We start from the raw sequence: 17500 nt of genomic DNA, 5'->3' as shown, positions 1-17500 counted from the left end.
AGAGATGAGTAGAGTAGAGGTTTAGAGATGGAGGAGAGAGATGAGCAGAGAGTAGAGTAGAGTAGAGTAGAGTAGAGCAGGAGTAGAGATGAGTAGAGTAGAGTAGAGTAGAGAAGAGACAAAAAAGAGTAGAGGATATGAGCACAGAGAGATGAGTAGAGTAGAGATGAGAAGAGTAGAGATGAGTAGAGTAGAGTAGAGAGTAGAGATGAGTAGAGTAGAGTAGAGATGAGTAGAGTAGAGATGAGTAGAGCAGAGATGAGTAGAGTAGAGATGAGCAGAGTAGAGTAGAGATGAGCAGAGCAGAGTATAGAGTAGAGTAGAGCAGAGACAGAGGGAGCAGAGAGGAGCAGAGCAGAGATGAGCAGAGTAGAGTAGAGATGAGAGCAGAGTAGAGATGAGTAGAGTATAGAATAGAGCAGAGTAGAGCAGAGTAGAATATAGAGTAGAGTAGAGAGAGAGAGTAGAGATGAGAGAGTAGAGATGAGTAGAGTAGAGTAGAGATGAGGAGTAGAGTAGAGTAGAGATGAGTAGAGTAGAGTAGAGATGAGCAGAGTAGAGTAGAGTAGAGAGAGATGAGTAGAGTAGAGATGAGTAGAGAGTAGAGATGAGTAGAGACACACACACACACACACACACACACACACATATATAATAATTCATGGCACCACACACACACACACACACACACACACACACACACACACTAACACCACACACACACACACACACACACACACACACACACACACACACACACACACCATCAATATCAATAACACCAATTAGCAACCACACACAATAACAACAATACCAACAACAACAACTAACGGCAACCACACACACACACACACACACACACACTATTATACACACACACACACACACATTAATTAATACTATTAATACACACACACATATACACTAATGGCACACACACACACACACACATCATATATTATATTAATATATATCATTATATATATATACACACATTAATGGTAATTACACATACACACACACACACACACTAATGGCACCACACACACACACACACACACACACACACACTAATGGCACCACACACACACACACACACACACACACACACACACACACACACTAATGGCACCACACACACACACACACTAATGGCACCACACACACACACACACACACACACACTAATGGCACCACACACACACACACACACACACACACACACACACTAATGGCACCACACACACACACACACACACACACACACACACACACACACACACACACACCACAGACAGCACACTCAGATAACACACACACACACACACTAATGGCACAACACACACACACACACACACACACACACACTAATGGCACACACACACCGCATAGCAGCATACACTCAGATAACCTACACACACACATCATAAGTACTTCCATATACACACACACACACACACACACTAATGGTAATGACACACACACACCACACACACTAATGGTAATAAATACACACCATAATACTAATGGCACGACACACACACACACACACACACACACACACACACACACACACACACACACACACACTAATGGCACGACACACACACACTCAGATAACCCACACACACACACACTAATGGCTCGACACACACACACGGCACAGACAGCACACTCAGATAACCCACACACACACCAATGGCACAACACTCACACACACACACACACATACACACACACACACACACACACACACACACACACACACACACACACCGCATAGACGGCATTCTCAGATAACCCACACACACACTAATGGCACAACACACACACACACACACACACACACACACACACACAGCACAGACGACACTCTAGATAACCCACACACACACACTTATGGCACAACACACACACACACACACCCCGCACAGACGGCACACTCAGATAACCCACACACACACCAATAGCACAACACACACACACACACACACACACACACACACCGCACAGATAGGCTTCCAGATGTATACGAGGGCGCTCAAGCAGAGAGGAGTCAGGGGACGACCCACGGAGGTCACAGGGGTCAGATGATGGACGTCACACACACACATCTGCCTGCACAACACCCCCCCCTCTCTCTCTCTCTCTCTCTCTCTCTCTCTCTCTCTCTCTCTCTCTTTCTCTCACACACACACACACACACACACACACATACACACACACACACACACACACACACACACACACACACACACACACACACACACACACACACACACACACACAGTAGAGTAGAGAATAGAATGCTGTAGAGCAAAGTAGAAATGAGAGTAGAGTAGAGTAGAGGAGTAGAGAGAGTAGAGATGAGTAGAGTAGATGAGTAGAGATGGAGTAGAGTAGAGATGAGTAGAGAGAGTAGGATGAGTAGAGTAGAGATGAGTAGAGAGTAGAGTAGAGATGAGTAGAGTAGAGTAGAGTAGAGAGAGATGAGAGTAGAGCAGATAGAGTAGAGAGGAGTAGAGGAGATGAGTAGAGAGGCTATAGAGTAGAGTAGAGAGAGATGAGAGAGATGAGTAGAGAGATGAGCAGAGCAGAGAATGAGTAGAGTATATAGAGATGAGTAGAGAGAGAGAGTAGAGAGAGAGACAGAGTAGAGATGAGCAGAGGAGATGAGTAGAGCAGAGCAGAGATGAGTAGAGTAGAGACGAGGAGAGTAGAACAGAGTAGGAGTAGAGTAGAGAGAATAGAGCAGAGTAGAGCAGAGATGAGTAGAGTAGAGATGAGTAGAGCAGAGATGAGCAGAGTAGAGCAGAGATTTATATATAGAGCAGGAGACGAGTAGAGCATATAGAGATGAGCAGAGTAGAGTAGAGTAGAGATGAGTAGAGTAGATGAGTAGGAGTAGAGCAGAGATGAGAAGAGACGAGTAGAGTAGAGATGAGAGTAGAGATGAGTAGAGCAGAGTAGAGATGAGTAGAGTGCAGAGTAGAGATGATAGAGTAGAGATGAGTAGAGTAGAGTAGAGTAGAGATGAGTAGAGAGATGAGTAGAGTAGAGGAGAGATGAGTAGAGTAGAGATGAGTATAGAGATGAGTAGAGAGAGAGAGTAGAGATGGACAGGAGGAGTAGAGTAGAGAGATATAGAGAGAGTAGAGCAGGAGAGTAGAGAGATGAGGAAAAGAGAGAGGAGATGAGAGAGGAGTAGAGAGAGATGAATAGAGGAGAGATGAGAGTAGAGACAGTGAGTAGAGAGTAGAGCAGAGATGAGTATAGAGTAGAGTAGAGATGAGTAGAGTAGAGACAGAGTAGAGAGAGAGCAGAGATGAGTAGAGTAGAGATGAGTAGAGTAGAGTAGAGTAGAGATGAGGAGTAGAGATGAGTAGAGAGAGAGTAGAGATGTATATAGGAGTAGTATAGAGAATAGAGATGAGAGAGAGTAGAGATGAGTAGAGTAGAGATGAGTAGAGTAGAGTAGAGTAGAGTAGAATAGAGATGAGAGTAGAGTAGAGATGAGTAGAATAGAGATTAGGGCTGTGCCGATGGATCTATATCATCGTCCACTCCGTGATGGTTGACAGGCATCACGATGAAAGCAACAAAAAACACGCCTCTATTACACAGTCACTAATTCCTGCTGTAACGAGGCTAAAAACATAAAAACCTTTCCTAGAGAAATGGGGTGGAGCCTACTTTAAAGGCTGTCAGCCAAACAGTTATCCAGTATTAGTCTACCGTCTTGTAAAATAAAGAGACTTATTAGTCTACCCTCTTATTTAAATAATTCCTGACTGTGGCGTGAATGTGTAGCCCTAATTGTCTTTTTGTAGCCCACATGTCTACATGGGCCTATAGCCTACATTGGACGTAATAATAGGTAGCCTAATGTTTTTAGCAGAAAATATAGATTCATTATTGTTGAGCTCGACTAGGACATTCTAAGCTCAAATATTTTTGTGAGGAGCTGTGGCCAAATCGTCCACTCCTCTGTGTTAAAATAAACCATTTCTTTCGTTAATTATAGGATCAGAGGTAGCCTATCCGTCTTTCACTGTAAAGGCTTTGTATTTCATGCATTTAGCAAAAGTCCCAGACACGGCGGGTGGTATCGGGATTAAGTTATTTGTAAAAAGTGTTTTTACTTAGCCCATATATAGCCTGGACTGCACGATCGCGGCCCTTTACTTTCACTTCCGCTGCCCTCATATCAGCATAGCCCGGTAGCCTGATAGCGTGGGATGCTGCATAGTACTAAGATTTGAAATGAGTGACCATATGATAGTAGTCTTACCACGATATAGTCTTAAGTAGCTTTTGCTGGGCCCAGCGAAGGCTGTGCAATGTGTAATATTCAGCTGGTTGGTGCACCGCAAGTATTCAGATTGATTGTCTCTCCGTCTTTCACAACAATTTTTCTTGGAGCAGATCTTCCACGCACAACCCGGTAGCCTGGTCCCTGGCTCTTAGCTGTCCACTTTTCATCAGGCATTATAGCCTATATAAAAATATTTTTTTATTTTTATGTAGAACATTATAAATGTATTTCCACAGGCATACCTAGGCTATAGGCTAATTAATTAGTGTTTACCACACTAACCCCCGATATCATCGTCCATCACAATGTTTTACTGTACACATCGTCAAATGCCAATTTAGAAACATCGGACCATCCTAGTAGAGATGAGTAGAGATGAGAAGAGTAGAGTAGAGATGAGTAGAGTAGAGTAGAGTGGGGAGATGAGTAGAGATGGTAAAAGTAGAGTAGAGTAGAGTAGAGATGAGTAGAGTAGAGATGAGTAGAGATGAGTAAAGTAGAAATGAGTAGAGTAGAGATGAGTAGAGTAAAGATGAGTAGAGTAGGCTAGAGTAGAGTAGAATAGAGTAGAGTAGAGATACAACTTTGATTGGTTGTTTTTGCTCTGTATGACTGTCAGTGAGAAATGTGTGTGTACGTTGTACTGTGTACAGTATATTCATATGCAGTATGTGCAGCGTTGTGAGGTCCTGCTCTCTGTGTCCATCTCATAGATGACCTGTGCTCTCTGTGTCCATCTCGTAGATGACCTGTGCTCTCTGTGTCCATCTCGTAGATGACCTGTGCCAGTCCCTACCTGGAGCCTAAGCACGGCCGCCTGTCCTCCACCGAGGCGTCTGTCAGCTTCGTCCCGCGAGAGTACCATAGCGAACCACAAAGGGGCGAAAAGCTTGGCCGGAGGATCCACCAGCCCGCCCAAATTGACCAGCCAGCGGCGCTCGTGGCAGGACCTGATCGAGACGCCGCTGACCAGCTCCGGCCTGCACTACCTGCAGACACTGCCCCTGGAGGACTCGGTGTTCTGCGACGCGGGCGGAGGAGGGCTCTCCCCAGCGGAGGCCCGCCGCCAGTCCACGCTGCCCGCCCAGAGGAGCCTGATGGCGGACCACTACGGGCCGGCGGGGGGCGAGGGCTCCAGCGCAGCCCGAGGAGGTCTGGGCTTCGAGCGGATGCTGCTGCTGCCTGACCCTGGGCTGGCGGCGGGGGCCTCCGGGCTTCCCGGCTGCCACTTGACCCGGCCTCCAGCTCCTCCCTCCCCCTCCGCCAGCGTGGAGCAGCGCGACCCGCTGCGCCGTGAGCTGGCCCGATGTCTGGACAACCCCAACGGTGAGTAACGCTGGCCCATCCGGGTGAGGGCCACAGGGCCACCATCACAACAATGAGACCACCTCACGGGGTCACTCAAGTGGAATCCATATTTTCTATGGAATTACAGGATGTTTTCTGTACAATTACAGGATGTTTAGCTGCACAAGTGTCCACAGAGTGTTAGCTGTAATTCCTTGTCGTTGGCTTTTTTCTGGCAACATTAATGTAGGCTTCATTAAAGCATTGTGCTTGTATCAATTCTAGAAAGAAACCTGACACCTACAGTGGGCATTACTTTGAAATGGCCACTTCAGTCGCGCATGCATGGCGGCGTGAAGCTCGCGTGAAACTTTAGTACCACTTTAAGCCACTTTGTCGTCGGCTCTGCCCTGTACAGCCGGCTCTGTCAGTAGCCTGCCTGCCGCCCCTTCTGAAAAGCAGGGAGGCTACCTTTCGCTATATTTGCTGCCGGGGAGGAATCCCAGCCTACGAAGATTCAATAACAAAATAAATCATGCATAATTAAAATTACCTCGATTTAGGCTACTTGGTATGGCATAAGTCTTGGCTACACAGTGGTAACGAAAATCGAAATCCGCTTTTGATAGTCTACCGGTGCCACTCCACAAAACGAAAAAATATCTTAATTTGCTGTCTACGCTATTGGCAGTGTTGGGGGGTAACGCGTTACAAAGAACAATTCCAATTTCAGTAATTCGTTACAGTTCCTGAAGTATAAGTATATATAAGTATATAAGTATATATACTCTTTTTTTTATCCTGTGAGGGAAATTTGTTCTCAATTTATCCCAATCCGTGAATTAGTGAAACACACACAGCACACAGTGAGGTGAAGCACACACTAGTCCCAACACAGTGAGCTGCCTGCATCAACAGCGGCGCTCGGGGAGCAGTGAGGGGTTAGGTGCCTTGCTCAAGGGCACTTCAGCCGTGCCTACTGGTTGGGGTTCGAACCGGCAACCCTCCGGTTACAGGTCCAAAGTTAGTGTTATAGCCTACTTATCACAACGTTGTCAATCGCAAACGCTAATTTATTCTAACGTCTCTATACGGAACTACCTGCTTCATTTGCGGAGGATGAAGAGAAAGCACCTTATTGCTACTGTGAAGAAGGAAGATGGATGAGAGGAACATACACGTGTTTATATCTCCTATACATTGTCATGCATACGTACTTTGACTTTCCGTACTTTTTGTTTATTTACTAGCAAACTTCATAGCTCACCTTGCTGCAGTCGTGTTAACTTTGGCACAAGCTCAGCTAACAATACTCTGGTATCAGAACAAACGGCTGCAAATTTGGATCATGAATAACATCAGGCTGCTCACAGACGACTGTCCTCACAGCCCCTCTCAGTCCTGAGACGCTTGAAAAAGAGTGTGTGTAGACGTCAGCATTAGCACTACAAACATAAAGCCCTCCTTTGCTGTACCAAATTAGAACAGCAGTTTTGGTGTTTATCAGCCAGACACCGCATCTTTCTGCCTCCGTCTCCGAGCAACCATCTGTCCCCAGCACTGCGCCCACCATGACTCAGATGGACACTAAGATAATGACCAGGGTCAGAGATAGCCATATTACGCTCTTGTGTTCTCTCCATCGCCTGTCTTTCTCTGTCTCTCTCCATCTCTCTCCCTCTCACTCTCATTCTCTCTATCCATCTCTCCCTCTCTCTATTTCTCCCTCTCTCTCTCTTTCTCTCTATCTCTCTTGTTCCATCTCTCTCTCTCTCTCTCTCTCTCTCTGTAATATTGAGGTGCCATAGGCCTCACTGGCTGTTCAGTCCTGTGTTCAGCCATTGTAATCAAAAAGCAATTTCACCCCCTCCCCTCAACCCACACCCCCATCCCCACCTCGTCTGCTCCTGCAAAACAATAAAGCGCACAGCTACAATTTAATAAAGCTTTTATAACTTTGCTCATTAAGAAATGGTGTAAGTAGGACACAGTCAAGTCTTTAATTGCCTGGCGTCTGCTCTTGTTTGGAGTACCTCCGATTTAGAGTGGCGAGTGTGGGAGTGGGGGGATGTGCACAGAGTGGGCATTTTTCCAGGATTACAACTTTGCCCAAACTTTGTTCTCACAGTTCACACTCACAGCCTCCAAAGTCTTTTGTTTCTCTAGTATGGGGTTACCACAGCAACCAAATGTATGTATGGTAGAATGACATGCACTGTATGGTGTTCCCAACAAAGCCTGCACATTAGCATACATTACATACATTTGAAAGTGTTAAAGCACAGCTAAATGCATGGAATATGAATAGGTCTCCATTTATATGTGTAGCTCGTTCAGTCTGCTGGAGTAGAGCGCCTTCTTAGATATTGCACAGAAAAGTCCCTGAACTGCTTTCAATGTACAACTGTTATCTTTAATGCTTTAACGTTTTAGAGTATTTCAGTCTGGTCTATTTAGGTGTAGTATGTACTTGTTTAAAAGAGCCACTCCCGGATTCTTGCTGAAGGTAGTCATTCTGTAATCAACTTCATTTTTGGTTGTTCGGTCTTGGAATTGTGTGGCGACTATCCTCATTGACCTAATGACTGATTTCATTTGAAATTATTCCGTCGTGATCCTACCCCGATCTCATCTCCCTTACTCTCCCCCTCTCTCTCTCCCTCTCTCTCTCTCTCCCTCTCCTTCTCTCACTTCCCCCCCCTCTCTCTTCTCTCCCCCTCTCTCTCTCTCTCCTCCACTCCCTTATCATGTTTATTTCCTCCGCAGCCTCATCCTTTCTCACTCTCCATCTGATATGGCCCGCACCCTCTTGCTTACCTCCTCTCTCTCTCTCTCTCTCTCTCTCTCTCTCTCTCTCTCTCTCTCTCTCTCTCTCTCTCTCTCTCTCTCTTTTCACTGCAGTTGCTTCTCTCTGTCTCTGTTACCTCTCTCTATCTGCCTCTCCATCTCCTACTCTGGCTCTGTGCTCACCCCTCTGTGGATCAGATCAACTCAATTTATATGCCTCAGTGTCTCCATTCCATTTCTCTCTCTCTTTCCTTCTCTCTTTCTCTCTCTGTCTCTCTCTCTCTTTCCTTCTCTCTTTCTCTCTCTCTGTCTCTCTCTCTTTCCTTCTCTCTTTCTCTCTCTGTCTCTATCTCTCTCTTTCCTTCTCTCTTTCTCTCTCTCTTTCTTTCTTTCTTTCTTTCTTTCTCTCTCTCTTTCCTACTCGTTCTGTCTGTGCTTTCCCTTTGTCACTATGAAGTCAACTTCACACTAAGTGGGAAAAAGGTGTTGGAACCGCTAAGGACAACAGAGCACAGAGGCTCCTTCAGAACCTTCAGACATTCTTTAGAACTTTTCATCAGATCTTTCTACAAGGTTCCACTGCAGGGATTGGCCAAAGAGCCATAGAATCTTCCAGAGAATCTTCTCCTAGACTCTCTCTCTGTCTCTCTCTCTGTCTCTCTCTCTCTGCATCCCGTCAATGCCATCTCGTCCTCCACTCACTGATCCCAGACTAAGGGCCATGACAGTAGAGAGGCGAGTGAAAGCCAGGAGACACCCCCCCCCCCAAACTAACTGACCAAAGCCCTGTCCACTCAGCTCGTCTCTCTCACCCAGCTGCCTCGGCTGCCGTAGGGGACTGTTTTCTCTCCTCCGTGTCTGTCATCTTGTTTTCGTTTCTCATTTGCATGTTCATTTCTTTCTTCCTCTCTCTCTCTACCCCCAGACCGTGTGCTCATCTATATTTAAAGTTGATGGAGGTGTTTAGGACATTTCTTGCTTTCTCTCTCTCTCTCTCTCTCTCTCTCTCTCTCTCTCTCTCTCTCTTTCTATATCTCTCTCTGTGCGTGTTGTTGTGGGGGTGGATGTTAGTCATCTCCCAGTCTCTCTAGCTCTCTTTCTTTCTCGAGCCCCAGCTTGCCTGCTCTGCTCTGCTCGGCTCTGCTCTGCTCTGCTCGTTGGCACGCTGGCTGAGGGATGGAAAGTGTCAGAGACAATCGATTGTGATTCTAAGCCACACGTGTCCCCAGAGGAGGAGAGCAGCGGAGAGAGACAAGAGAGGGAGAGAGAGAGAGAGAGAGAGAGAGAGGGAGGAAGGAAGTATAGAGAAAGACAAGAGATAAAGGAAGAGAGGGAGGGGGTGGGGGGAGAAGAAGAAAGGAAATGTTGAGAGAGAGAGGGAAAATAAAAAGAGCAGTGCTGATTTAATGGTTCCTGCAACATCACCAGGCAAATGTCAGAGGCAGATGTGTGGGCCATTAAGACTCATTCACTGCAGCCCCGGGAACATCTGATTAAAGTCCACCATGAAAGACGGCCTTTCTGCTCTGCCACTGCACTGCAGCGTGAGCTGAACCCACACAATTATTTAACAATCTGTCAAAGTAAAATAGAGGAGATGGTGTAATATTGAGCAGGGTGCTGCTTCAGAAATGAATCCCCTGGCTTAAGCCTTAATAAGATTGCAGTATTAATTAAAATAAGTGGGGGTACTTTTTATTAATATCTTATGGTCATATCAGAAATTGCTAGCTGATACGATTGAGCCACTGTAAGGTCAGTTTTTTTAATGCCATAATTAGTTCACTGTGTAATAAGATAATAGATTTTCATTTCTGACATTTTTAGGCAATATGAAGTATGGTTGAATGTCCATGGCTCTCATATAAATGATTTAAAAGACTAAAGCATTTTGCTGGAATAAGATCCTTGTTAAATGAGACACACAAAAAAAAGTAGGAGGCAGATGAAATAAATAAATAAATGTTTTGCCTCCTTTAACAAGCTGACCACTAGAGCTTGAAGTGAGATGAGAACGTTGGTGTTGGCACTAGAGGAAGAGTGCCACATGCAGGATCTCTATGCCGTCAACTGTGGACATGAGCCTGCAATGCCTCTACTGCCCTCCTGTGGAAGTTTTTGATAACACATCATATGACACACACACACACACACACAAACACACACACAAACCCACACACTCACACACACACACAAAACCCTTGAGTGGGTTTGTCGACACATCCTGGCTGGGGACCAGCGAACTGCTCTGCCCAAACACAAGCCCGGCCACACAGCTTCCAGCAGTCTCAGGCCAGGGTGAGACACTGGCGCCTGCTCAGCATGGAGATCACTTCCCAGCCTTAATTCCCCATTTGGGCCCAGAGACCGTGGCCAAACTCGGGATGTCTCTGTTCGGTGCTCTGTTTTGGGGCTACGGTTTGGGGTTGGCTATATTGATTTCTGCTAGATGGTGTGTTTCTTTGGTGTGGTTGTGTGTCTTGAGTTGGCACACAGAGAGCTCTGCACATCTCTGCAGGTGTGTGTGGGCGTGTGATCGTGACCATGCCGACTCTGGAGGCGTGAAAAGAACATTGCCCTTCTCTTCTGCGTCCACTGATGCAGTCACACACACACACACACACACACACACACACACACACACACACACAGGACCAGAACTACTCCACTGCATAGCAGAGATGACGACAACCAGTGATGAGACACTGCAGAGAGAAAGACAGAGAGAGAGAGAGAAAGAAAGAAAGAGAGAAAATCTACTGACATGTATGTGTTCAGATTTATTGTATAACTGCTTTGGCAATATAAGTGAGCTTGTCATGCCAATAAAGCATTCTTGAATTGAATTGAGAGAGACAGAGAGAGACAATAGAGAAAGAGGGAGAGAGAGAGACAGAGACACAGAGAGAAAGACAGAGAGAAAGAGAGAGCGAGAGAGAGAGAGAAAGAGAGAGAGAGAGAGACGGAGACAGAGAAAGAAAAGAGAGAGAGAAAGAGAGAAGAGAGAGAGAGAGAAAGAGAGAGCGAGAGGAGAGAAAGAGAGAGAGAGAAAGAGAGAGAGAGAGAAAGAAAGAGAGAGAGAAAGAGAGAGAGGTGTCTAGGTGGGGTTGAGTCCACATCCGTTCCCCCATCCGTTCCTCATCCGTCATGGAGGACTCCACAGTGACCACACTGCACTGCACTGCACTGCACTGCACTGCACTGCACTGCACTGCACTGCACTGCACTGCACTGCACTGCACTGCACTGCACTGCACTGCACTGCACTGCACTGCACTGCACTGCACTGCACTGCACTGCACTGCACTGCACTGCACTGCACTGCACTGCACTGCACTGCACTGCACTGCACTGCACTGCACTGCACTGCACTGCACTGCACTGCACTGCACTGCACTGCACTGCACTGCACTGCACTGCACTGCACTGCACTGCACTGCACTGCACTGCACTGCACTGCACTGCACTGCACTGCACTGCACTGCACTGCACTGCACTGCACTGCACTGCACTGCACTGCACTGCACTGCACTGCACTGCACTGCACTGCACTGCACTGCACTGCACTGCACTGCACTGCACTGCACTGCACTGCACTGCACTGCACTGCACTGCACTGCACTGCACTGCACTGCACTGCACTGCACTGCACTGCACTGCACTGCACTGCACTGCACTGCACTGCACTGCACTGCACTGCACTGCACTGCACTGCACTGCACTGCACTGCACTGCACTGCACTGCACTGCACTGCACTGCACTGCACTGCACTGCACTGCACTGCACTGCACTGCACTGCACTGCACTGCACTGCACTGCACTGCACTGCACTGCACTGCACTGCACTGCACTGCACTGCACTGCACTGCACTGCACTGCACTGCACTGCACTGCACTGCACTGCACTGCACTGCACTGCACTGCACTGCACTGCACTGCACTGCACTGCACTGCACTGCACTGCACTGCACTGCACTGCACTGCACTGCACTGCACTGCACTGCACTGCACTGCACTGCACTGCACTGCACTGCACTGCACTGCACTGCACTGCACTGCACTGCACTGCACTGCACTGCACTGCACTGCACTGCACTGCACTGCACTGCACTGCACTGCACTGCACTGCACTGCACTGCACTGCACTGCACTGCACTGCACTGCACTGCACTGCACTGCACTGCACTGCACTGCACTGCACTGCACTGCACTGCACTGCACTGCACTGCACTGCACTGCACTGCACTGCACTGCACTGCACTGCACTGCACTGCACTGCACTGCACTGCACTGCACTGCACTGCACTGCACTGCACTGCACTGCACTGCACTGCACTGCACTGCACTGCACTGCACTGCACTGCACTGCACTGCACTGCACTGCACTGCACTGCACTGCACTGCACTGCACTGCACTGCACTGCACTGCACTGCACTGCACTGCACTGCACTGCACTGCACTGCACTGCACTGCACTGCACTGCACTGCACTGCACTGCACTGCACTGCACTGCACTGCACTGCACTGCACTGCACTGCACTGCACTGCACTGCACTGCACTGCACTGCACTGCACTGCACTGCACTGCACTGCACTGCACTGCACTGCACTGCACTGCACTGCACTGCACTGCACTGCACTGCACTGCACTGCACTGCACTGCACTGCACTGCACTGCACTGCACTGCACTGCACTGCACTGCACTGCACTGCACTGCACTGCACTGCACTGCACTGCACTGCACTGCACTGCACTGCACTGCACTGCACTGCACTGCACTGCACTGCACTGCACTGCACTGCACTGCACTGCACTGCACTGCACTGCACTGCACTGCACTGCACTGCACTGCACTGCACTGCACTGCACTGCACTGCACTGCACTGCACTGCACTGCACTGCACTGCACTGCACTGCACTGCACTGCACTGCACTGCACTGCACTGCACTGCACTGCACTGCACTGCACTGCACTGCACTGCACTGCACTGCACTGCACTGCACTGCACTGCACTGCACTGCACTGCACTGCACTGCACTGCACTGCACTGCACTGCACTGCACTGCACTGCACTGCACTGCACTGCACTGCACTGCACTGCACTGCACTGCACTGCACTGCACTGCACTGCACTGCACTGCACTGCACTGCACTGCACTGCACTGCACTGCACTGCACTGCACTGCACTGCACTGCACTGCACTGCACTGCACTGCACTGCACTGCACTGCACTGCACTGCACTGCACTGCACTGCACTGCACTGCACTGCACTGCACTGCACTGCACTGCACTGCACTGCACTGCACTGCACTGCACTGCACTGCACTGCACTGCACTGCACTGCACTGCACTGCACTGCACTGCACTGCACTGCACTGCACTGCACTGCACTGCACTGCACTGCACTGCACTGCACTGCACTGCACTGCACTGCACTGCACTGCACTGCACTGCACTGCACTGCACTGCACTGCACTGCACTGCACTGCACTGCACTGCACTGCACTGCACTGCACTGCACTGCACTGCACTGCACTGCACTGCACTGCACTGCACTGCACTGCACTGCACTGCACTGCACTGCACTGCACTGCACTGCACTGCACTGCACTGCACTGCACTGCACTGCACTGCACTGCACTGCACTGCACTGCACTGCACTGCACTGCACTGCACTGCACTGCACTGCACTGCACTGCACTGCACTGCACTGCACTGCACTGCACTGCACTGCACTGCACTGCACTGCACTGCACTGCACTGCACTGCACTGCACTGCACTGCACTGCACTGCACTGCACTGCACTGCACTGCACTGCACTGCACTGCACTGCACTGCACTGCACTGCACTGCACTGCACTGCACTGCACTGCACTGCACTGCACTGCACTGCACTGCACTGCACTGCACTGCACTGCACTGCACTGCACTGCACTGCACTGCACTGCACTGCACTGCACTGCACTGCACTGCACTGCACTGCACTGCACTGCACTGCACTGCACTGCACTGCACTGCACTGCACTGCACTGCACTGCACTGCACTGCACTGCACTGCACTGCACTGCACTGCACTGCACTGCACTGCACTGCACTGCACTGCACTGCACTGCACTGCACTGCACTGCACTGCACTGCACTGCACTGCACTGCACTGCACTGCACTGCACTGCACGCTCTTGCTTTTGACCACAATGAATTTAAAGTAGTGCTTATATCATGAAACATGACTCTGCCTTAGCCAATCATAATCACTTACGTCGTTATTAACCCACCTCCTCACTCAGCTGTGAGCCAGGGGTGCGCCTGGATTACAGTTTATTCAATCAATTAAAGTAAGTAGGCGACCGCGACCGACGGTAACGGCGTTGAGACGTTGTAAAAAGTAATTAATTAGATTACCCCGTTACTGAAAAAATGACGTCGTTACCTAACGCCGTTCTTTTAAATGGCGTTATTCCAAACACTGCTCGTGTGATAGTAGGTAACTCTCCACCTTCTGTCTCGTGTGATAGTGGGTAACTCGTCTCGTGTGATAGTGGGTAACTCCACCTTCTGTCTCGTGTGATAGTGGGTAACTCTCACCTCTTGTGATAGTGGGTAACTCTCGTCTCGTGTGATAGTGGGGAACTCTCCACCTTCTCTCTCGTGTGATAGTGGGTAACTCTTGTCTCGTGTGATAGTGGGGAACTCCACCTTCTGTCTCGTGTGATAGTGGGTAACTCTCGTCTCGTGTGATAGTGGGGAATTCTCCACCTTTTCTCTCGTGTGATAGTGGGTAACTCTCGCCTCGTGTGATAGTGGGGAACTCTCGCCTCGTGTAATAGTGGGGAACTCCACCTTCTGTCTCGTGTGATAGTGGGTAACTCTCCATCAGGCTCAAACCAGCAGCCTCGGCATCGGGTGTCCGGCTGCTCCAAATTAGTGACCAGCTGAATAACCCTATCCACTAGCTACTGCCTCAAATTACTGACCAGCTGAATAACCATACAGTATCCACTAGCTACTGCCCCAAATTAGTGACCAGCTGAATAACCATATCCACTAGGTACTGTCCCAAATTAGTGACCAGCTGAATAACCATATCCACTAGCTACTGCACTTCTGTTTCATAACAAAACTTTGTTATGAAACGTTTCACTCGAGAAGCCCTGTCTGCACAAATCACCGAAAAGATTCCCTCCTCAGCAAAACATGCCTCTTCAAAGCTGAACATAATGTCTTGGAATTGAAAGTTTAATGCCAATGGTACTTCAAAGGATTCTTAGTCGACCCTAAAGTGCTTCTTCTCCACTCTATTGTGTCTGAGGTTGTTTTCTGCAGTAGAGAGCGGAGCCTGTTAGAGTTTCTCTCAATTGCTAAAACACTAAAACCTATTGACTGAACAATTTCTTAGTTGCCTGAACTCATTTAGCTAATTGTTCAGTCTGTCAATACCTTAAATCATTTCACATACAACACAATTTGCAGATCTCACTTACACTTTTCAGCAATACTCTAAACACATTCTCATTCTCAAAACACACTCTGCACTCTAATGCACATGTCATCCATACTGGTAAACACAAGTGGCAACAATTACAGTAAATACAAATAGAGCAGCAGACATGTCATTGATTAAACACAGACACTCAAAATTAATTTCACTTGTTTCAAATTATTTGACAACCAATATAAGCCAGTTCAGAGAGCAAAGAGGTTGTTGAAGGTGGGAAAATATCGCTTGCGATGTCGACAGAGTGCTCTGGCCTGACCCAGCCCAAAGACAAGAAGAAGCACGTTGATCACATGTTTAGTCTTTGATTTTTGTCCCTTTTATTGTATACTGTAGCACAGTGCATTGTAGGCTGTATAGTGTATAGTGAGCAATAAATTGCAATGTAATTAATTGTATGGCCCTGAACATTGTGCTTTCCATTTGTTTACAGTACTGACTGCTCAATAGAGTTTGACTGGTTGAAGGTTCATATCAACAAAGATCAAAAATTGCAGTGTCACACAGTTTGTCAGATGCAGGGTGCAATACTGTACAAATAGGGACAAGGAGGAGGAAGAACAAAACAAATGCAAAGAGCAAAGCAAAGTAGTAATTTCTGATCAATCTTGAACTACTATGATAGAACATGTTTTCGTTCATCAAAAGACAATGACAGAAAAAAATGAAATTTGCTTTGAGATTAAAAATGTACTTCTCCTTTAGAACTACAGTATGTGTTTTGAACAATGTGTTTTCTATGTTTTGGTGTATTGTTTACTGACTGCTTGATAGTGTATATCATTTTGATCGGTTTGGTTTTGAGCACAGGTAAAACTGTTTTGAGGCGAAGGTTTGATTTTGAGCACAGGTAAAACTGTTTTGAGGTGAAAGTTTGATTTTGAGCACAGGTAAAACTGTTTTAAGTGGAAAGTTTGATTTTGCAAAAGGAGTCAGAGGTTTTGTAGATAGTGCTTGAAGATTGTGTTTAATTAAAGGAACCGCATGTAAGATTGCGGCCAAAACTGGGACTGCAATCACTTTCAAATTACTGTAGAGCGGTGTATCCCCTCCCCCTCCCCCCTGACTAGCAGAGCTGAAACACTACTGACTTTGTGATTAGTAGATAGGTGGAGGGTGGCGCATCAGGCCAAAACACAACATGACAACATCAACATCAGTTGAGGGCTGCAACTTCACTTTTTAAATGACAATATCCTGGCCAGACTACTGTTGTCAGTGATATAAGTATTTGAAATGAACATGATTTCTTAATGTCTAGTGACATATCAGGGCCATTTTATGATTAATTGAAATACATTTCTTACATACGGTTCCTTTAAGTTTTGTGTTTAATGTTTTAAGAAAATGGAGCGAGGTTTCAGAAGTTTTAGCAATTGAGAAAAAGTGTAACTGCACCGAGTGGCCTGACTTGCTTCCCCTCTGTTGTGTGGCGCCCCCTTCAGGTGAACAGCTGGAGCACAGGCATGCCGACTCCCTGGGGGATTTGTACCGGGCTCTGGAGCGAGCAAGCCTGTCTCCGCTGGGTGACCCACGCCTCTCCACGCGTCTGGACTACAAGCGCTCGTTCGTCCGGCGCTGCAACGACCCGTTGCTCAACGAGAAGCTG

General features: G+C 47.8%; 1 protein-coding gene across 1 annotated transcript in view; it reads left to right on the top strand.

Annotated features, from left to right (window-relative positions):
* cnksr2a (connector enhancer of kinase suppressor of Ras 2a) overlaps positions 1-17500 on the top strand; it is a 125038-nt gene that overhangs the window by 105509 nt on the left and 2029 nt on the right. The window contains 3 exon segments of the mRNA XM_048266944.1: positions 5091-5198; positions 5200-5641; positions 17337-17500. The exon segment at positions 17337-17500 is cut by the window's right edge and continues 33 nt beyond it. Coding sequence (XP_048122901.1) covers positions 5091-5198; positions 5200-5641; positions 17337-17500 — 714 coding nt within the window.

The sequence above is a fragment of the Alosa alosa genome, chromosome 16, assembly GCF_017589495.1.
Source record: "Alosa alosa isolate M-15738 ecotype Scorff River chromosome 16, AALO_Geno_1.1, whole genome shotgun sequence".
In the NCBI taxonomy this organism is placed as follows: domain Eukaryota; kingdom Metazoa; phylum Chordata; class Actinopteri; order Clupeiformes; family Clupeidae; genus Alosa; species Alosa alosa.
The sequence above is the reverse complement of the archived record's forward strand: the minus strand, read 5'-3'. Positions and strand labels throughout refer to the sequence as shown.